The 21,717-nt window shown below is 38.4% G+C and overlaps 1 protein-coding gene across 3 annotated transcripts in view; it reads left to right on the top strand.

Moving 5' to 3' along the window:
• The first annotated feature begins 457 nt into the window (after window positions 1-457).
• TBC1D8B (TBC1 domain family member 8B) overlaps window positions 458-21,717 on the top strand; it is a 76,128-nt gene continuing 54,868 nt past the window's right edge. For all 3 annotated transcript variants that reach the window (XM_042242586.2, XM_012107605.5, XM_042242587.2), the window contains exons 1-2: window positions 458-715; window positions 19,363-19,473. In XM_042242586.2, coding sequence (XP_042098520.1) covers window positions 586-715; window positions 19,363-19,473 — 241 coding nt within the window. In that variant the 5' untranslated portion in view covers window positions 458-585. The remainder of the gene's footprint in view (window positions 716-19,362; window positions 19,474-21,717) is intronic.

Raw genomic sequence — 21,717 nt, 5'->3', positions numbered from 1 at the left:
TTGGACACGACTGAGCTACTGAACAACAACAAAACGTTAATTACTGCTACAGCTCCTTCCCAGAATGGCCGTTCGTTACTCCCAAATTCCAGAAACTATTTACTACAGTTTAACACCCTCAGCTGTAAAAGGATGAGAAGAAACAACACCTCTCTACCCGGGCCTCACTTATTCGCTCCAAAAACCGCTTTAAACTTTCGATTGGCAAAAGCCACTTAACTGGTGCCTGGACTCGCTTTGAAAGGACGCGCACCCAGTTCTCACCCCAATGGATTGTGGGAAGTGTAGTCCCGTGCTCCAGGTGCTTGAGTACAGAAAAGCGGAAAGCAAACTACAATTCCCAGAAGGGAAAGGAACAGGACTATTTCCCAGTCGGGCGTTAGCGCTGTGGGAGGGAATTGGCAATCTCGCTGCCTACGTGGGAGAGAAGGGAGGGTTGGGGGAAGTGTGGAAAACCAGAACTCCAGCGGCTGCCGCCTGAGGCAGATTTAGTGGGAGGAGAAGTAGAGGGGAGGAAAAGAGTGGAGGGGTGAGGTGAGGAGGGTATCTGGGTGGCTGCTCCAGGGCGGCATAAAGTTCTTCGCGATGTGGCTGAAGCCCGAGGAAGTGCTCCTGAAAAATGCGCTGAAGCTGTGGATGATGGAAAGGTCCAATGACTACTTCGTGCTGCAGCGGCGTCGGGGCTACGGGGAGGAAGGCGGCGGGGGACTCACAGGTAAGCTGTGGCCGTTACCCCCACCGTCGCTGGTACTTAAAGGAGGTGAGGGACAGTTACTCGTCGCCGCCCGCCGCCTGGTTCTCAGCCCTGGGCGGGGAGGGTGGGGGTGGGTGGGACTCGGATTCTTCTCCCCCTGCCACCACCTTTGCGTCGCCCTCACTGAGTCCTAAGAACGCCTCCCTGGACCAGCAGTCGCTCTTTGGGTGGGACGGCGAAAGGGAGCAGGGGGTTCTTTCTAAAGCCAAGGAAGAATCTGAGGTAAAGGAGGGGCTCTTGCAGAGGCAGAGTACCCATGCGGGAGGGGGCTGGTGACAAGCGTTAGACGTGGGCAGATCGCTTTCAGGCTAGTGATCAGGGCCAGTTCGCAGTTGTGCACTTAACTTTTTCCCACAACCTCCCCTCCTCCCCCATCTTTAGCCACCATCCTGGGGGTTGAGGTGGCGGGGGGGTAATTGTGTGGGAAGACGGATGAGGAGAAAGGGAGGAACTCCAATCACATCTAAGGGGATCGGCGTCAAAAGAGAGATTCGGGAGTCGGGGTTGAGCTGGGGGGTGGGTGGAGAGAGTCTGAGTGCGGGGGGAAGGTGAGGAGTAGGTCTCAGAATTGCTAATTCCTCCCCATTTAGCGTTTTTCACTTTGTCTCCAAGTTTTCGATCCTTGGGATCCCCTCCCAAAGTAAGTAACTGTTCTCTCTTGAGTGTTTGGCGCTGGCTGCCCTTTCTTTCAGAGCCAAGGTTGTAAAGCAAACCGATTGAACTAACGGAAGTTTCTCTTCCCGCCTAATTCATCCTGCCTTCACTTCTTTGATTTACTAATCAAGAACTCTATTTATGTCTAGTCTGGGTACTTTGCTTTGAGACCAGCCTTCTTGGGCAGGTGCAAACTTTTGGTGCAAACTTTTGGTCACTGGAGAGACCAGAGCTTATTTTCGTGACAACTTCTAGTTCGATATTGTGGCCTTGAAGTGATGGTCCAGGATTAATTCAGCAGCGAGATGGAATGAGAAGGAAGTGTCTCAAAACCTGCTTGTTAGTCCCATCATAGTCTCCTGTTGAATGATGTTCAACAAATTCTTTCATTCATTCAACCTTAAGAGCCTACTGTGTGCCATATGGAATGCTAGTATACAAAGATAATTAATATTCAGATCCCTGTCTTTGAAGTGATCATAATCGAGATAAGTGGCAGAGGGTCGGGTTTGAGGGAAATAATCAGCAAACCAGGCAAATTATAATTATGACCTGTAACTGCTAAACCAGGCAAATTGTAATTAGAACCGAATAACTGAAGGCATTGCTTTTTTTCTTCTGTTAAATGGTGTCTACCTCAGAGTTGAGAGGATGAAATGAAAGATTATAGGCACCAAATCAATGTGTATTGTTGAGATGGTGATGAACATGTGCTATTATTTCCTTTTTTTTCAAGATCTGGCTAGTGTGGTGAGAATTGAGGTCCTATGGGACATTTAAAAAAATATCTTGCAGGACCTATTCGTCCTATTCAGCTGCTAAAAGAGCCCTCTTGAAAATACCACCACAAAAATTGCCTGATTAAACTTCATGTTTTGCCACTTTATAATTTTCAAAAATTAGAAGTGTTATTTTGCAGAGGAGTCTTTCCATTTAATAGATTTATATATTTTCCAGATTAAAATTTGAGAATCAGTGTTCATAATTACCCAGTGATGTAATTTGCCCATTTGAGTCCATTGAAAACAGATCAGAATATATTTAAAATATATTTTCCAGCCCAGTGTTACAGCATAAAATTTTGTTTCCCCATAATTTTATTTGACCAGAAATTTTCTGTTGCTCCTGTTATGTCACTTTGTTACAACTACTGTATTCCTGAAAAGTAATAGGTAAATCAGATTTTTGAGAATCAAATCACTATTATGTAGTAGTAAATATGTTTTTACTTGTTGCAAATTTTCTTTATATAATCACTCTTTGTTTTATTTGGGTTTTCATTTGACACTGTAGTGTTTGTTTGTTTGTTTGTTGCCGCGTGACTTGTGGGATTTTAGTTTCTTGACCAGGGATTGAACCCAGGCCCCTTGGCATCTAGAGCCCGGGAGTCATAACCACTGGACCACCAGGGAATTCCTTTGACGTGCTTTTTCTTAAAGCATGCATCAATTGCACCAATTTCTTATCTGTCTCCCACCCATTCGCATTTACTCTAGCCCCATCTCTGTAAAAGAAGAGAGGGTTTGTCTGAAGAAATAAACCAAGATTTCTGCCATACCTGTATGATGAGAACAGATATAGCCCCATTTTTGTGATCAGTTCATATCTGAGCATATTTGTCTTTATCTGTGGTGTGGTAGAATGGTTGAAATTACCACATGAGAGCTAACACTATTATATTTCATGTAAATTAAAATGGATCAGAATGGAGCAAGGAGTTGTTTTTAAGGTTTATTTGGTTCTTTTTGGTCCAGAGCAAAAGTGTGTGCTGATTTCCATGGCTGCTCAATTACTGTATTCTTAAAATTGTGAACCCAACAGCTTTGCTGTGCTTTACCACAAATACACATTTGGATTCACTCTCATAGGAGATTGATTCTGTGCCAGTATAAGCTTGCCTTTGTCCATTTTGTTTGCTAAAATCCAATGCTACATGTTCCCCCTTTAAGAGTTTCATTTATACATTTTATTTTAATGAAGAAAATGAACACCTAGAGATGCTGATATTGTACTTTTTTTTAAGATTTCATTTCTTGGCCATGTGATAATTGGCAATAAGCACCACCAATGTAATGAATTTAGCTGTGGATTTGGAGAAGTTAGTTGGCTCTTTTTAAAAAAATTCTAGTAATGGAATTGGATCAATAGAGAACCCTAGGATGGTTTTAGCAGGTGACTAACTTGGAAGTTAGAATTCTGAAGTCCTTTTCTAAATTTTCTGAAACACTTCTAGTGGATATCTTAGCATTTGGTAAGATTACTTGCCATTGTATCATACTTAATTGTCCTAGTTCCCAGCAGGGTAGAATATCTTGTGAAAAATTTTTTATACATAAGATTATTTTTCAGATAAAGTGATTTTCATTTAGAGAAGTAATTCACCCTTCTAGATTTTTGCAGTTACCTTGCAGTATTCCTTGTTCCTCCTGGATGATAAGGGTAATGACTTTTCTCTGGCACTTACCACTTGGCTTGATGTAATTAAAAATAATTTATGCATATTTGGCTTATTAAGCACAAATCAACAATTTGCTTGTCAGATGGTAGCTACTACATGAGTGAAATTATGGGGTTACATTCTATTAAGTACTCTAGTATGGGACCTAGGAAGGTCTGCCAATTAGGAAGCTTTAATTTATATAGTTTGTTGAGAGTATTTTACTCTTTTTTAAAAATTTTTATTTATTTGGCTGCACTGGGTCTTAGTGGCAGCATGTGGGATCTAGTTCCCTGACCAGGGTTTGAACCCTGGCTCCCTGCATTGGGAGCTCAGAGTCTTAGTCACTGGACCACCAGGGAAGACCCAGTATTTTACTCTTGAATTTTCCATATCTGAATAGTGTGAGCAGGTTCTTGTGTGTTGACTGACAGTCTCCTTCAGTAGACCTTACTTTTTTGTGATGTAGAATTAGACTAAGAAATAAAACATGAAAATGGAGGATGTTTCCTTATCCCTTTTTGCATCTTGGCACCACTACTTTGAAATTAAACCATCTGTAAACACTAGAACATGATAATATTTGAAATGAGCTTCCCATTTTATGATATTTATATAAACTTAATAAGTCACTATGTGAGTTATCATAAATAAACACACACATAAAAATCAATTAGGTAGCCTTTAAAAAAGTTCTTCATGACCATCCCTCAAAAATACAAGGTTTTTCTCTCCCTTTTCCCTATTCCCAACTCAAGGACCCAACTCTGAAAATGTTCTCAAGTTTTCCTTAGCAAAATATTCCTGCATTCCATACTCACAAAGGAACCAGCTGATAAAATTTTGGCCTTCCAGATATCTCATTATTGGGACCTGGGTGCTAAATAGTGGCCTTGACATTTCATTTTACATAAGGAAAGATCAACCCTCCCACCCAGTCCACCGCCCCCGCCCCACCACAGTGTAAATTGATAAATATCATTTTGGCTTATTAAAGAGAAAAATCCCGTGGGGCAACCCCTAGGGAGGCAAATCACACTGTATGCTCCCCTCTCGTCTTCCCTTCCTGGAACGTGTATCCATGTGAAATCCAGCAAACAGTTGCCTTTAAAGATCTCGTAGAATGATGAAGGACAGCTTTGCAGGAGGTTTTGAGACATAAAGGATTGTCAGTGTCATCACTTTTTCTAGGTAGTAATGGAAGGATTATTGAGTGCATACCTGTGAGCTTCAGGCCTTTCTTCACATACCTGTTAATATACTGCTCTCTTGCCCTTTTCCCTCCTCTGCTTGCTGCTAGGATCTTTCCTCCCTTAAGCATAGCCTGGGAACCACCACTCCAGTTCACCTTAGGGTCATGAATCCTCAATCCTCAAGAGTTAAAGTGATAATGATGTGGATTGTGTGCAAAGAGGTTGATTTCTTTTCTTTTTTTTGGTTAAGATATTGGAGGTTTATAATGTAAGTGGGAAATTAATATTTAATGTCAAGTAGATTTTGTTCTAATGAAAACAGAATACTAAGAAATGATGACACTGACCAACCTTCATTTTTTAAAACCTACAGACCTGTTTGTTCTTGTCATATCATCCAAAGAAATCTTTGAAGGTAATTTTTACTTAATTTCACCTGTATCAAAATGTCCTAGAAAGGGAAGTGAGCACAGTGTGATTTGCCCTCCCCACGGGTTACCCTCATGAGATTTTTCTTTTAAGTAAGTCAACTACAAGCCAAAATCCATAAAGGCATGAATGCACCACCTAGTCCGGTGATTCCATGTACCCCATTAACCCTATTTCCTTTATCTTTCCTGATTCTTTAATATTTTTATGTGTCTGTTTAGTTGTGATTGTTTTATAAAAGCTTTGTCACGTGTAAACTGGGAACAGAACTTATCTTCAGTATCTCATGGCACTGTTAGGTGAGTCAATTGCGTTTTGAAACGTGAGCAACTGATAAAAAATTTGACACTCATTTATCTGTTGATAAAGGAATGATTTGTTTAGTGACATTTTTTAATTAATTAATTTAAATTGGAGGATAATTTATTTACAATATTGTGGTGTTTTTTGCCTTACTTCAACATGAATCACCCATGAGTGCACATGTGCCCGCCGAATCCCCCTCTCTCCCTACTCCATCCCTCTAGGCTGTCCAGAGCACTGGCTTTGAGTGCCCTGATTCATGCATCAAACTTACACTCTCCGTCTATTTCACATATGGTAATGTACATGTTTCAGTGCTATTCTCTCAAATCATCCCACACTCCCCTTCTTCCACATAGTCCAAAAATCTGTTCTTTACACTTGTGTCTCTTTTGCTGCCTTGCATATAGGATCATTGTTACCATCTTTCTAAATTCCACATATATGTATTAATATACTGTATTGGTGTTTCTCTTTCTGGCTTACTTCACTCTGTATCATAGGCTCCAGTTTCATCCACCTCATTAGAACTGACTCAAATGCATTGTTTTTTATAGCTGAGTAATACTCCATTGTGTATATGTACCACAACTTCCTTATCCATTCATCTGCCGATGGACATCTAGGTTGCGTCCAGGTCCTAGCTATTGTAAACAGTGCTGCAGTGAACATTGGGGTACATGTGTCTCTTTCAATTCTGGTTTCCTTGGTGTGTATGTCCAGCAGTGGGATTGCTCGGTCATATGGCAGTTCTGTTTCCAGGTTTTTAAGGAATCTCCACACTGTTCTGCACAGTGGCTGTACTAGTTTGCATTCCCACCAGCAGTGTAATAGGGTTCCCTTTTCTCCACACCCTCTCCTGCATTTACTGTTTGTAGACTTTTTGATGGCAGCCATTCTGACCAGTGTGTGATGATACCTCATTGTGGTTTTGATTTGTATTTCTCTAACAATGAGTGATATTGAGCATCTTTTCATGTGTTTTTTTTTTTTTTCATGTGTTTATTAGCCATCTGTATGTCTTTGGAGAAATGTCTGTTTAGTTCTTTGGCCCACTTTTTGATTGGGTTTTTCGATTTTCTGGTATTGAGCTGCATGAACTGCTTGTATATTTTGAACATTAATTCTTTGTCAGTTGCTTCGTTTGCTATTATTTTCTCCCATTCTGAAGGCTGCCTTTTCACCTTGCTTATAGTTTCCTTCATTGTGCAAAAGCTTTTGAGCTTAATAAGGTCCCATTTGTTTATTTTTGTTTTTTTATATAAATTTATTTATTTTAATTGGAGGTTAATTACTTTACAATATTGTATTGGTTTTCCCATACATCAACATGAATCCGCCACAGGTATACACGTGTTCCCCATCCTGAACCCCCCTCCCTCATCTCTCCCCATACCATCCCTCGGTCATCCCAGTGCACCAGCCCCAAGCATCCTGTATCATGCATCGAACCTGGACTGGAGATTCGTTTCATATATGATATTATACATGTTTCAGTGCCATTCTCCCAAGTCATCCCACCCTCTCCCTCTCCCACAGAGTCCAAAAGACTGTTCTATACATCTGTGTCTCTTTTGCTGTCTCACATACAGGGTTATTGTTACCATCTTTCTAAATTCCATATATATGCGTTAGTATACTGTATTCGTGTTTTTCTTTCTGGCTTACTTCACTCTGTATGATAGGCTCCAGTTTCATCCAACTCATTAGAACTGACTCAGATGTATTCTTTTTAATGGCTAAGTAATACTCCATTGTGTATATGTACCACTGCTTTCTTATCCATTCATCTGCTGATGGACATCTAGGTTGCTTCCATGTCCTGGATATTATAAACAGTGCTGCGATGAACATTGGGGTACACGTGTCTCTTTCAATTCTGGTTTCCTCGGTGTGTATGCCCAGCAGTGGGATTGCTGGGTCATAAGGCAGTTCTATTTCCAGTTTTTAAGGAATCTCCACACTGTTCTCCATAGTGGCTGTACTAGTTTGCATTCCCACCAACAGTGTAAGAGGGTTCCCTTTCCTCCACACCCTCTCCAGCATTTATTGCTTGTAGACTTTTGGATCACAGCCATTCTGACTGGTGTGAAATGGTACCTCATTGTGGTTTTGATTTGCATTTCTCTGATAATGAGTGATGTTAGCATCTTTCATGTGTTTGTTAGCCATCCGTATGTCTTCTTTGGAGAAATGTCTATTTAGTTCTTTGGCCCATTTTTTGATTCGGTCATTTACTTTTCTGGAATTGAGCTGCATAAGTTGCTTGTATATTTTTGAGGTTAGTTGTCTGTCAGTTGCTTCATTTCCTATTACTTTCTCCCATTCTGAAGGCTGTCTTTTCACCTTGCTTATAGTTTCCTTTGTTGTGCAGAAGCTTTTAATTTTAATTAGATCCCATTTGTTTGTTTTTGCTTTTATTTCCAATATTCTGGGAGGTGGATCATAGAGGATCCTGCTGTGATTTATGTCAGTGTTTTGCCTATGTTCTCCTCTAGGAGTTTTCTAGTTTCTGGTCTGACGTTTAGATCTTTATTCCATTTTGAGTTTATTTTTGTGTATGGTGTTAGAAAGTGTTCTAGTTTCATTCTTTTACAAGTGGTTGACCAGTTTTCCCAGCACCACTTGTTAAAGAGATTGTCTTTTCTCCTTTGTATATTCTTGCCTCCTTTGTCAAAGATAAGGTGTCCATAGGTGTGTGGATTTATCTCTGGGCTTTCTATTTTGTTCCATTGATCCATTGATTTCTGTCTTTGTGCCAGTACCATACTGTCTTGATGACTGTGGCTTTGTAGTAGAGCCTGAAGTCAGGCAGGTTGATTCCTCCAGTTCCATTCTTCTTTCTCAAGATTGCCTTGGCTGTTCGAGGTTTTTTGTATTTCCATACAAATTGTGAAATTATTTGTTCTAGCTCTGTGAAAAATACCATTGGTAGCTTGATAGGGATTGCATTGAATCTATAGATTGTTTTGGGTAGTATACTCATTTTCAGTATATTGATTCTTCTGATCCATGAACATGGTATATTTCTCCATCTATTAGTGTCCTCTTTGATTTCTTTTACCAGTGTTTTATAGTTTTCTATATATATGTCTTTAGTTTCTTTTGGGAGGTGGGTCCTAGAGAATCTTGCTGTGATTTATGTCAGAGAGTGTTCTGCCTGTGTTTTCCTCTAAGAGTTTTATAGTTTCTAGTCTTACATTTAGAACTTTAATCCATTTTGAGTTTATCTTTGTGTATAGTGTTAGAAAGTGTTCTAGTTTCATTCTTTTGCATGTGGTTGACCAGTTTTCCCAGCACCACTTGTTAAAGAGATTGTCTTTTCTCCATTGTATTTTTGCCTCCTTTATCAAAGATAAGGTGTCCATAGGTATATGGATTTATCTCTGAGCTTTCTATGTTGTTCCATTGATCTATATTTCTGTCTTTGTTAGTGCCATTTTTTTTACCCGAAGAGCAAATAAAGATCTATATTTGTACCATTTTTTTCTCGTAATTACTTTTCCCATGTTGTATCCGACAAAGGTTTGTATAGTCAAAGCTATGGTTTCTCTAGTAGTCATGTACGGATGTGAGAGTTGGACCATAAAGAAGGTTTGAAAGTGAAAGTCACTCAGTGGTATCTGACTCTTTGCAACCCCATGGGCTGTATAGTCCATGGAATTCTCCAGGCCAGAATACTGGAGTGGGTAGCCTTTCCCTACTCCAGGGGATCTTCTCAACCCAGGAATCAAACCAGGGTCTCCTGCATTACAGGCAGATTCTTTACCAACTGAGCTATGAGGGAAGCCCTTAGTGCTGAACTGTGGTGCTGGAGAAGACTCTTGGGAGTCCCTTGGATAGCAAGGAGATCAAACCAGTTAATCCTAAAGGAAATCAACCCTGAATATGCATTGGAAAGACTGATGCTGAAGCTCCAATACTTTGGCCACCTGATATGAAGAGCTGATTCACTGGAAAAGACTGTGATGTTGAGAAAGATTGAGTGCAGGAGGAGAAGGGGGTGACAGAGAATGAGATGGTTGGATGGCATCATTGGTTCAATGGATATGAGTTTGAGCGAACTCTGGGAGATGGTGAAGGACAGAGAAGCCTGGCACGCTGTAGTCCATAGGGTCACAAAGAATCAGGCATGACTTCATGACTGAACAACAACTTATAGAAATTGATTTGGAGTAGTTTTCGTTCAGTCACTCAGTCATATCCAACTCTTTGCAACCCCATCTGCACCATCTCCTGGAGTTTGCTCAAACTCAGGTCCATTGAGCCAATGATGCCATCCAAACATCTCACCCTTTGTCACTCCCTTCTCCTCCTGCCTTCAATCTTTCTCAGCATCATGGTCTTTTCCAGTGAGTCACCTTTTCATATCAGGTGGCCAGAGTATTGGAGCTTCAGCATCAGTCCTTCCAATGAATATTCGTGACTAATTTCCTTTAGGATTAACTGGTTTGATTTCCTTGTTGTCCAAGGGACTCTCAAGAGTCTTCTCCAACACCACAGTTCGAAAGCATCAATCCTTTGGTGCTCAGCCTTCTTTATAGTCCTACTCTCACATCCATACATGACTACTGGGTGAGCAATAGCTTTGACTAGACGGACCTTTGTCGGCAAAGTGATGTCTCTGCTCTTTAATATGCTGTCTAGGTTTGTCATAGCTTTTCTTTGATGGAGCAGGAATCTTTGAATTTTGTGGCTGCAGCCAATGATTTTGGAGCCCCCAAGAAAATGAAATCTGCCACTGTTTCCACTTTTCCCCCCTCTATTTGCCATGAAGTGATGTGACTGGATGCCATGATCTATACAATATGCAGTGATAACACTGCAAAATCAAAACAGTGATATTTAACAGGACTTAGACTAAAATAGCAGGACAGCGTTTCTTTTTGATCTGTTATTGCCCCAAACCCAGAAGTCCTCAAACAGTCCTTATGTAGATACAAGCATCACTTGTCTTTCTGAGTGGTGTCAAAGAGTGTGTGTAACTCTAGTTGTCTTTGTTATATTTTTCAAAACATAATACTTGAAGAAGAAATAACCATTCAGCTGGTGAAAGGCCATGCTTCTGGTGGGCAGCTGTGGAAGGAGTATGGATGTAAAATAAGCTAAAAATTAATAAAATAAAGGGGACTATACTGTTTCCCATGTTGCTGTACAGCTATGACATGGATTTTATATTACTTTTATGTTAGAAAATCTGCCCAGTTTTCCTTCTTTTGCTGCTGCTATATGAGCACCACAGATAAGAGTGAATCCTAAATATGATATTACAAGATGCATTCACTCAACAGATAATTATCAAGTGACTTCTAAAAATCAAGCCCTGTTTTAGGTGCTACAGATAACAGCAGTGAGCAAAACAAAATCCCCGTTTTCATGGGGCTAACATTTTAGTTGAGGGAGGCAAATTAATAATGGCTGGTAGCAGTAAACGCTATAAAAAAAATAAAGTAAGGTATAGTAATAGAGAGGGGAGAGGATTGATAGTTTAGATAATTGTGGTTTAGGAATGCTTCCTTAAGGTGACCTATGAGTAGAAACCAGAGGGACTAGAGTACATGAGCCAAGCCGATAATTTAAAACAGACTGAATATACATAATTCTGTCTAGGAATTTCACTGTGAAAAGAAGCAGAGAAATGGATGGTAGCTGGCTACTGGTTTGGATGTTGGGTATACAGTGGTGAATAAAACAAAAATAGTTTATACCCCCGCAGACTTTATAATCTGGTAGGACAGACACATAATAAGTAAGCAAGCAAATATATAATTATTGGGATAGTCAGTAATAATATCTGCCTGATGTGAGTGGCTTATGAATAGTCATGCATGCCGAGTATTTGAAACTCCCAAAGCAATTTTCCAGGGCCAGATCTGGTGTAAAGTATGCTTTATCTAATTTCCTGTTAAATGATACAAAGATTTCCTAAAAGCAGTGATTAATAACAATAGGTGGTATTTTGGTAGCAGAATTCCAGCATGACATCTGTGGAGCAACTTGTCAAAAGCCAGTTTGGATTGTTTTTTAAAATTAAATCAGGGAACGCATGTAAGAATTAAAGATTTTAAAATTAAAAAATAAATAAATAAATTAAAAAAAAATTAAATCAGCCATCTCTCAGCACTAACAAGATCTGGGATGTGGCTTGGTAGAGAGGAATAATATGCTAGTGCAGAAGCAAAAGATGGCAGTTGTTGGGGATACAGAAAGTACTCCAGATTCACTTATTTGTGGCTGAAAATAGGAAACTCAAGATATATTGCCCTTAGCAACCAGACGGGTCTGTTGAAGAGCAATGTCCTCATCTATAGAAGAGGAAAACCTGGAAAACTGGAGATAGAAAATCAAAAGGACTTGAGAATGAAACCTTTGTTGTTTTTTGTCTCCACTGCCCTTTGGATTCAGTCTAGATAGTTTTGTTTTTTCTTTCACTCCAGTATAAAAAAGTGAACTTTTAAAACAAGAGGTAATCACATTTGTTGATTTTTATCCTTAAATTAGTTGCCCTCTTGTTTTAAACTGACCAAAATCATAGCCAGCTTTAGATCTTCTAAACAATGTTTTTAAAATACTGTACTATATATGAGTTTCCATTTGCTGCCACACTTGCTTTTTGCTTTGCCCCTAGGAATTCAGATGTTGTTATTTTCTTTAATTTTCTGAGGGTGATTCTTTTTGCGCCTTGATGCATAAGTTTTGAAGTGTATTAAGGTGCTGTAAATAAAGATGGTAACAATTCTCATATTTCTCTGATTTAGTCTTTAGAAGTATAACTGTTTTTAATGGATAGTTCTTATATTCTTTTTTTCCCTATGACATTATAATCTGCCATTTATGCTCAGTTACTTACCTTTACAAAATTCTAAATCCTTTAATGAAACAAAGCTTTATTTTCAGTTAGGGAAGGAAATGAGTGCTTATGTATATCTAGTTTTCAAGTAAATGTCTGTAAAAAATGCAAGGAGAGGGAAAATAAGGCAAGATAATTATTTTTATTAACTTTTCTAAAGCTTTTAGTGTAAAGTTGACAGCTTTCAAAATGTCAACTATGTCTGTTGGATTACTGTAAAAGAAGAGTTCACAATCTTGTTTTAAGGACTTAGAACTGGCAGCAAAAGCAGTAGAAAGAGGAAGACCTATGGCCTTTACTGAGAACATTACTTTCTCCTATTTGAATGTATTTCCTACTAAGTTTACCAGTTAGTTTGTTCATCAACATTTAATGAACCCGAGATTATAAAAAATTCAGTAAAGGTGTACTTGTTTGACTTTGTAAACCTGGCAACTGAAGACAAGATACAGAATCCATTATAAAGTTTCAACAGTCATTTCTATGGCCAAAGTTTATAATTGAGTGTTTTACTTAGAATGGAAATTAAATGTTCTTTGTATTAGGAAGTGCATTTTAATAACTTCTGCAGCTGGAGCAGTGTTGCCTTACACAATGTCCTCAATCTAGTGTACAGGCAGAAAAAGCCACTTGTCAAATGAAAGTGTACTAAACTAGCACATTGATAATGAGTGCCAAGCTTTGGCTATTTTATAGCGTCCCTTCCTCCAACACTCAGCCTACTTGTTCATATTATTATTAACCTAATATAAGAAAAAAAATGTTTATCAAATTTGCAGGTGGCTGAAAATTGAAAGTAACAGTTAATACCATAGATCAGTTTTCTCAGTACTGACTGCATGTTAGATTCAATTGAGAACCTTTTTAAACAAACTAAATGACACTGGAGTATTTATGGGTAAAATGATATGATATTTGGGATTTACTTTAAAATACTCTAGGAGGGAATAATGATAGAAGATTGGCAAACTGTTGGTAATTATTGAAGTTATGTCATGGGCACCTAGAAGTTTTAGTTTATTATTCTCTTTTTGAAAGTTTTTATAAAACACAGTTAAGGAAAAATAGAATGCCTGGGCCCTACCCCAGATGAATTAAATTAGAATCTTCAGGCTTTAGTGGTTTTAAAAGTTGAGCTTGAGTAGTTTGTAAAACTCCTCCAGGGCTTATCTGGTGCCTCAGTGGTAAAGAATCTGCCTGCCAGTGCAGGAGACATGGGTTCAATCCCTGATCGGGGAAGATCTCACATGCCCCAGAGCAACTAAGCCCCTGTGCCACAACTATTAAGCCTGTGCTCTAGAGCTACTGCTGCTGCTAAGTCCTTCAGTTGTGTCCGACTCTGTGCGACCCCATAAACGGCAGCCCACCAGGCTCCCCCGTCGCTGGGATTCTCCAGGCAAGAACATTGGAGTGGGTTGCCATTTCCTTCTCCAATGCATGAAAGTGAAAGGTGAAAGTGAAGTCACTCAGTCGTGTCCAACTCTTCGAGCTAGGGAGCTGCAACTACTGAGCCCACGCACACTAGAGCTTATGCTCCGCAACAAGAGAAGCCACCACAATTAGAAACCCTCAAACCACAACTAGAGAGTAGCCCCCACTTGCCGCCACTAGAGAAAAGCCTGTGGAGTGATGAACACCCAGCACAGCCAAAAATAAAATACATTAAAATAAATAAATCTTAAAAAAAAACCCTCCCCCAAATGATTCAAACTTGCAGTTATAGTTGAGAATCACTATCATGGAAAATAAAGTCAAGATTCAGATATATCTGGACAAGTTAAAAGCTCAGTTGAAATCAATGAGATGAAATTTAACATAGGTAAATGTAAACTGTATTTATGTTGTTTTTTTTTTTTTAATCAACTGTAGAGGACAGAGAATACCTAGGTTGGTGCTTGTGTTTGTGAAAAAGGTCGAAGTAGGTTGATTTATCACAAGGGTAGTATGATAATATGACATCATGACTAGAAAGCTAGTATGATCTTTGACAGCATTAATAGAACCATGTAGCCTACAGTATAAAAAACCTCCGTTTGTTCAGATCTTATCTCATATTCAGATTTGAAAGACACATTTTATGAGACTTTGACGAATAGGTATGTTAAGAGAAATAATAAGAGACTCAGACAATCTCTTACAACAAACAGATGAAAGAACTAGGTATATTTTAAGCCAGGAGATGAGAAGAATAAGCACAGGGAGACAAGAGAACTATAATCATATTAATAATATTTGAAGGCCTACCGTATTGAATAGAGCATATATTTTGTATGGCTCCAAAGTTGCAAAAGTAGTATTTACCCTAAGGAAGACCATCATTTTCTATTTTTTTTAAAGTGTGTAAGAAATACTTTCATTTTTCTATCTTAAAGGTTAAAAAAATGTTCATTTCAGAAAATATGTATAGGTGTGAAAAAGAAAATAATGACCACCTATCATCCTGCTGCCCAGAGATAACCAGTCTGGGCTCAGTGCAAAATGATAACAGGGGGAAGAACAAGGAAAATGTACAGGGCTCTATGTTAAAAAGTATTAAAGCAAGCATGGGGCCCTTCTGGCATGAGGCCCTATGGATAGGTCATAAGCTCATGAAGCCAGCTTTAATTATATAACATCTAGAAATTTACAGTTCACCCCTGAACAACATGGAGTTTCAACTGAATGGGTCCACTTTATGTGGCCTTTTTCCCCAATAAATACAACAGTATTATGCAGTCTTCAGTTTGTTGAATCTGCGGATGTGGAGCTGCAGACATGGAGGGCTGACTATGAAGTTATATGCAGTTTTGACTTGCGTGGGGGTCGATACCTCTAACCTCTGCGTTGTTCATGGGTCAATTGTAAAAATATGTCAGAAATAAGTTTCTAATTAGTAGAAATTCCCACCAATGCAATAGGCTGCCTTGGGATAACTCTGGAGTTAAAAAGGGAAAAGCTAGGCTTCCAATCAGGGATACTATAGAATAGATGAATGTGTCAGTGGTTGGACTATATGTATGACATGCTAGGATATTTTTTCATCTCTGATATCAATCATGCTCTATCTCTATCCATCCAAAAATAATTGGTTCATGAACAGTTCATTACCCGCAAGTTGTCTGTTTTTTAAAATCATAGAACTTTGCTTTTTGTTATCTTGCTGTATCATTTAATAAAAATATTTCATATCAACTATGGTGATGGTTTCTTTCAGAAGTTTGTTGCTATTTATCTGGCAGAGTGCTATAAACTGCACAGACCTTTAACAGGGTGTAGAACATTACCTTAATCAGCTATAGACATTCAAAAAATGATTTGACTTTCTTGATATTTTTAACTCTCTTGTTCTGTCCTGCAGCTGCAGTATTCTTTTCCCAATTTACTATTGCTGTGCATGCGTGCTAAGTCACTTCAGTCATGTCCAGCTGTCTGTGACACTATGGACTGTAGCTCACTAGGCTCCTCTGTCCATAGGATCCTCCAGGCAAGAAGACTGGAGTAGGTTGCCATGCCCTCCTCCAGGGGATCTTCCCACCCAGGAATTGAACCCATGTCTCCTGAGGCTCCTGCATTGCAGGCAGATTCTTTACCTCTGAGCCATCAAGGAAGCCCGTTTCTATTGCTATAGATCTTCCCATATGTAGGCTGATTCATGACCTTGGATGTTCAGGCTGTCAGATGATAAACCTCTGTTTATATGGAAAAGCAACCCAAAGTTCTCTGCTTATTTTCTTGTACTTCTAGAACCCAGACATTGGTACATATTAATTCCTGAATGACTTGCAGGGACTTGATGATGATTATAGCTTAATAAGCTGGAAGACTTCCCCAAGTGACTTAAAATTTATTGCACTAGCTTCCTAATTATTTGTTGCATGGTTTTGCACTAGCTGCCAGATTTAAAGCACTTACCAAAACTGACCAGTTTCCTTTCTGCATAGTGTAAAGCACTTATAATCTTGCAAACATTTCTGTTGCAAAAACAGTGACCTTTCATGCCAGTGATTTTGACTACTTTGTTCCCAGTCTCAAACTTTCTGTCGAAAAACTAATTTTTCTTATGTTACTCAGAAATAATGATCTGTAGTCTCTCCTTTCCTTTCTGCCTCCTCATACATCCACACTCCCATGCTAACTTTCAGCTGAGCCAAGCTTTTCTTTACCTCTTTGTTCTTTTCCCCATTCTTCTAATACTGCTTTTTCTAGTATATATGAAGAAGGAAATAGACTTTGAGCTCCTTTTCTTTGAAATGTGGCAGAATGTGCAATAAATATTTTCCTTGCAAATTTGCAAAAACTTTTTTGAAAGCTTTTTTAGAAATTAAATTCATGGGAGCCAAATCCAGAAGCTTAAATAGTGCTGTTTTTAATGAATGCTTTTATTTGAACTCCTTGTTTTGACAATTTTGTTAAGTCATTGCATGTTTATTTATATAAACAGGCATTCATATACTTGACTCCACTTTTTCAACCTGAAGATAGCTTCCTCTTTTGGTTTTCTTTCACTGCCTCTTTTTAGTATTTTTACTTTCCCATCTTCAAAATGAAAACATCCTCCTTTTTTTTCTATTTCCGGAATAATTTCAGTTATGTTGCTCTGAAGAGGCTATCTCCCACTTTTCTTTCTCACCAGCTCCCACTTTTCTTACTTTATCCTAATCTCTTAGCCAGATCTCCAATTTCTCACAGTCACTTTTTCATACTGAGAGTGATAGACTTATTTTTCCTTTTATCTCCAACCCTTCAGTAATTCCCTCATTAGTTGACATAGAATCACTTCCTATATCTCGCGTCTTCATTCCTATTCTCTCTTCCCCCATACCGTCTCTTTCATAATATTTGTTTGGGTGTTCATATTTTTTTTTCTTAGTCTTCAATTGATAGTATAACTTTTTCATATCAGATAATTGCTTTTTTCTATAATCTGCACATGTTATGATTGCCAAAATCTTCTTTCTAAGGCTGCTAATTAATATGCTGCATTTGTGACCCCTGTTTTTACTTTTTACCAATTCCTACATCTCTCTCCCACCCTTTCCTTTCACCTGAGCCAAGTTTCTCTTTATTTCTTTGTTTTATCTTCTACTCTTCTAATTTACTTCCCTCTATGCTTATAATAACTCCCTACCTCACATCTGCCAATGTACCTATATTCTCATTCAAATCTTGCTTGAAATCTTAACTCCTCTTAAGTGGGTAAAGATAGGAAAATAGCCAAAGGCCTGTTTTATAATTGAGTTATTTTTTTCTCAAGTCTGTATGCTAAATCAAAGAGGAATGCCTCATAAAGTAAAACCAACACTCAACCAGTCAAAGCTTCCAGAAAAGAAAGATTGATTTATGTTTCTCAGCCATCTCACTGATTTGCTTCTGAAAGTTAGGGATAGAAACTTAGAGGTAGAAGACATGGTTTTTGTCCTCAGAGAACTAATAATCTAGGTAAGGAGACAAAATTAATATACATGAAGTACTTAGAAAGTAGTTGTAATAACTAACCTAATAATCAGAATGCTGGGTTGTATCATACAGACTTTAAGTGCTGTGTATAATCAGAGACAAGGGAAGGCATAATTGCTTGGGGTTGCCAATGAAGATTTCATAGGGGAATTGGGTCTTGAAGAAAACATAGAATTTGGATTAGCCACACTGGGCTACAAGACTTGCATTAACATTTCTAGGTAAAAAAGACTTGCTTAGCAGAGACTTTTTAAGTTTTTATTGATTTACTTATTTTGGGCTGTATTGGATCTTTGTTGCTTTGCGTGGGCCTTTTTTCTAGTTGCAGAGAGCCCAGGCTGCTTTCTGGTTGCAGTGCCCAGGCTTATTTTGTTGCTGAGCACAGACTCTGGGGCACATGGGCTCAGCAGTTGTGGCTCTCTGGCTCTAGAGCACTGGCTTAATTGTTGTCTCACGAGCTTAGACGCTCTATGGCACGTGGATCTTCTGGCACCAGGGATAAAACTGGGGTCTCCTGCACTGGCAGGTGGATTTTTTACCACTGAGCCACCGGGGAAGCCCAGACTTGCTATGCAAAGACTTTATGGGAGAAATTAAGAAAACAGGAAACTTACTGTAGGAGGAGTAGGAAATATCAAATAACTAAATTGAAGCTAAATAATCAAAACCTTGAATTTGAAATTGAGGAATTAAATGTTAAAAAGAAAAAAAATCCCCTTTAAGCATTTTAATTAATCAAGATTTTTATCTTGTTAAAATCCATTGTTTTTCTTATAATATTAGCTAACATTGAGTCTTTTACTATGTGCTAAGCATTGTGCTAAGTGTTTTATGTGTAATAATAACTCATTTTATCTTTCCAACAACCTTTTGTGGTAGGCTCCAGTTTTACCCCCCTTATTTTACAAATGAGGATGAAGAAAAGGTAAGTACAACTGGGTCAAGTTGACACAAGTTAGTACTAGGATTCAAACCTAGGAAATCTCTGTTACTAGAATCTACATTCTTATCTGCTCTAAACATAACCTTGTAAAGGAGGTAAATAAGTGCTGCAAATATATCATGAGGTTTAGACAAATGAATCTGACTTATTTTATTGAAAGATAATTTTTTAAAGTACTACTGACATTGGAACACTGTAGTCTCTTCATCCCGATTGTATTTTTTTCTTTAAGAAAAATCTCTGTAAGGAAGCTTTGAGTTAGAAATTAAAAAAAAAAAAATCCATTGGTTGTTAGTCGTGTGAAGCAATATTGATTTTATCTCTTGTAAGATCCTTGTTTCAATGGTCTCTCTATTACAACAGGACTTTTGGTTGGGACTCTTGATTCAGTCTTAGACTCTACTGCAAAAGTAGCTCCATTTCGCATCCTACATCAGACACCAGATTCTCAAGTTTACCTGTCAATTGCATGTGGTGAGTATGAATTTTTTTTTCTTTTTTCTTTTTTTTTGAGTATGAATTTTAAAACATAGAATTCAAACAAATAAGGATCTTAAGAAACTGAATATTTAAATTTATTTATACTCCCCAGTTTTTAAAAATTAATTTTTATTGGAGTATAGTTGATTTACAAATAGAGTCACAGATGTAGGAAAAAATGAGGTATATGGGAGGGTGAAGGATAAATTAGGAGATTGGGATTGACATATACACACTACTATAAAATAGATAACTAATAAGAACCTACTGTATAACACAGGGAACTCTACTCAATACTTTGTAATGACCTATATGGGAATAGAATCTCCCCAGTTGTTTTGATTTAGAATTGAGGTAAATGTGCAGCTCTGCTTTGAGAGACTAGAAAAATATCTATTTAAGAAAGATTACAGACTTTTTAAAAATCCATTAATATGTGAGACCTGAAGCATGTGTTCTGGCAGTGTTGATTCTGAGCAAATTTTGATCAGTGCTACTGCTAATCTGACTCCTTTCTTCAACTCACCTTTCCGGCTTAACCCAACTGCTAGGAAGATGAGAACCTCCCCCATGAAGTTCTTTGTTTCATCTCTAATAATTCAGATGAGGAGAATCAAGCCCAAAACTTAAAGGCTGATCTCTAAGAAAATATAAGCCTGAAAACCTGAACAAAGCATCATATCCTTGAAATATGAAGGGATAATTTACACGTAGTGCAACATATTCATCCATGAATATGTTCAAATGCGTCCTTCAGGGGGTTCAGATTCTTCAACATGTATCTATTGTGGTAGAAAAGGAATTAGGATGATTCTTAACATAGCAACTCAAAATTAAGAAAAAATACAGTGATAGTTGTTACTTCTTTAATGATGCCATTACAATGTTGGTCTAAATTAGAATCTGAGATTTATGGGTTTTTTAATGTTGAAAGGTTGCCTTTTTCTGATTCTTTCTCTCTTCTCCCCCTCTCTTTTTTAAGTAGATATACTTAAAAAATACAAAAGCATGTGAACTTCTGGACAGTTCATGTGTGTGAACATATAGCATACAATTAATTTTTAAAACTGTGTGGCTTGTTTTTTGCATCTCCCTCTCAATTTCCTTTAGTGTTTCTGATGAGTGTTTTCTCTTGACTCTTTCAAATTGAATACCATTTAAACTAAATATGGAAGATATTATACTTGCTGATATCATGAGATGTCTATAACCTCAACTCTAAGTTGAGTTGGTAGAAATTATATCCTCATTTCTTAAACAAAAAGGATGATCATACAACTTACTTCCCAAATTAACTTGATGCAGAAACAGTGCATGCGTGTTCAGTTGCTCAGTCATGTCTGACTCTCTGTGACCCTATGGACTGTGGCCTGCCAGGCTCCTCTGTCCATGGGATTCTCCAGGCAAGAATATGGGAGTGGATTACCATTCCCTCCTCCAGGAGAGCTTCCTGATCGAGGAATTGAACCTGCATCTCCTGCATTGGCAGGCAGATTCTTTACCTCTGAGCCACCTGGGAAATGCACAGAAATATGGTACTTACCTATTAGTGAAGCTTCTTTTTACCTAAAGGGCCACAATAAAGGCCTTAAAATTTCCCCATGGCTTTTATTTGTGGTTCATTAAAGAAAGTTATTACACATGGTGTGATGACTTGAGTAACATGAATACAGTTCTAACTGATCTGTAGGAAATAGGCAGTTTTGAAGTGTCAATACTTTTTAAAAAATTATTTTTGGCTGCCACTGGGTCTTTGTTGCTACTTATGGGCTTTCTCTAGTTGCAGTGAGCAGGGGCTACTCTTCATTGCAGTGCAGACTTTTCGTTGTGGTGACTTCTGTTGTTGTGGAGCACAGGCTCTAGGTGTGCAGTCTCAGTAGTTGCAGTGCATGTGCTCAGTAGTTGTGAGGCATGAGGTTAGTTGCTCCACCGTATGTGGTATCTTCCCCGACCAATGATAGAACCCATGTTCCCTGAACTGGCAGGTGGATGAATTCTTAACCACTAGACCATCAGGGAAGGCCATCAATACATTTTTTAGTGTATCACTCTCCATATGTCATAAAACATACTTAGAAGTCAGAATATTTCTTTTGAGTGAGATTTGTATAATCTACAGTGCTGGGGAGATCTTAAACGTATGTTGGTTATAGGGCAGAATTGATAGATATTAAAATGTTCTTCAAACCAAAGCAACCCAGAGTTAAGCATAATACTGACCGTCAGTGCAAGTACTCT

The sequence above is a fragment of the Ovis aries genome, chromosome X (assembly GCF_016772045.2).
Source record: "Ovis aries strain OAR_USU_Benz2616 breed Rambouillet chromosome X, ARS-UI_Ramb_v3.0, whole genome shotgun sequence".
Taxonomy (NCBI): domain Eukaryota; kingdom Metazoa; phylum Chordata; class Mammalia; order Artiodactyla; family Bovidae; genus Ovis; species Ovis aries.
The sequence above is the reverse complement of the archived record's forward strand: the minus strand, read 5'-3'. Positions and strand labels throughout refer to the sequence as shown.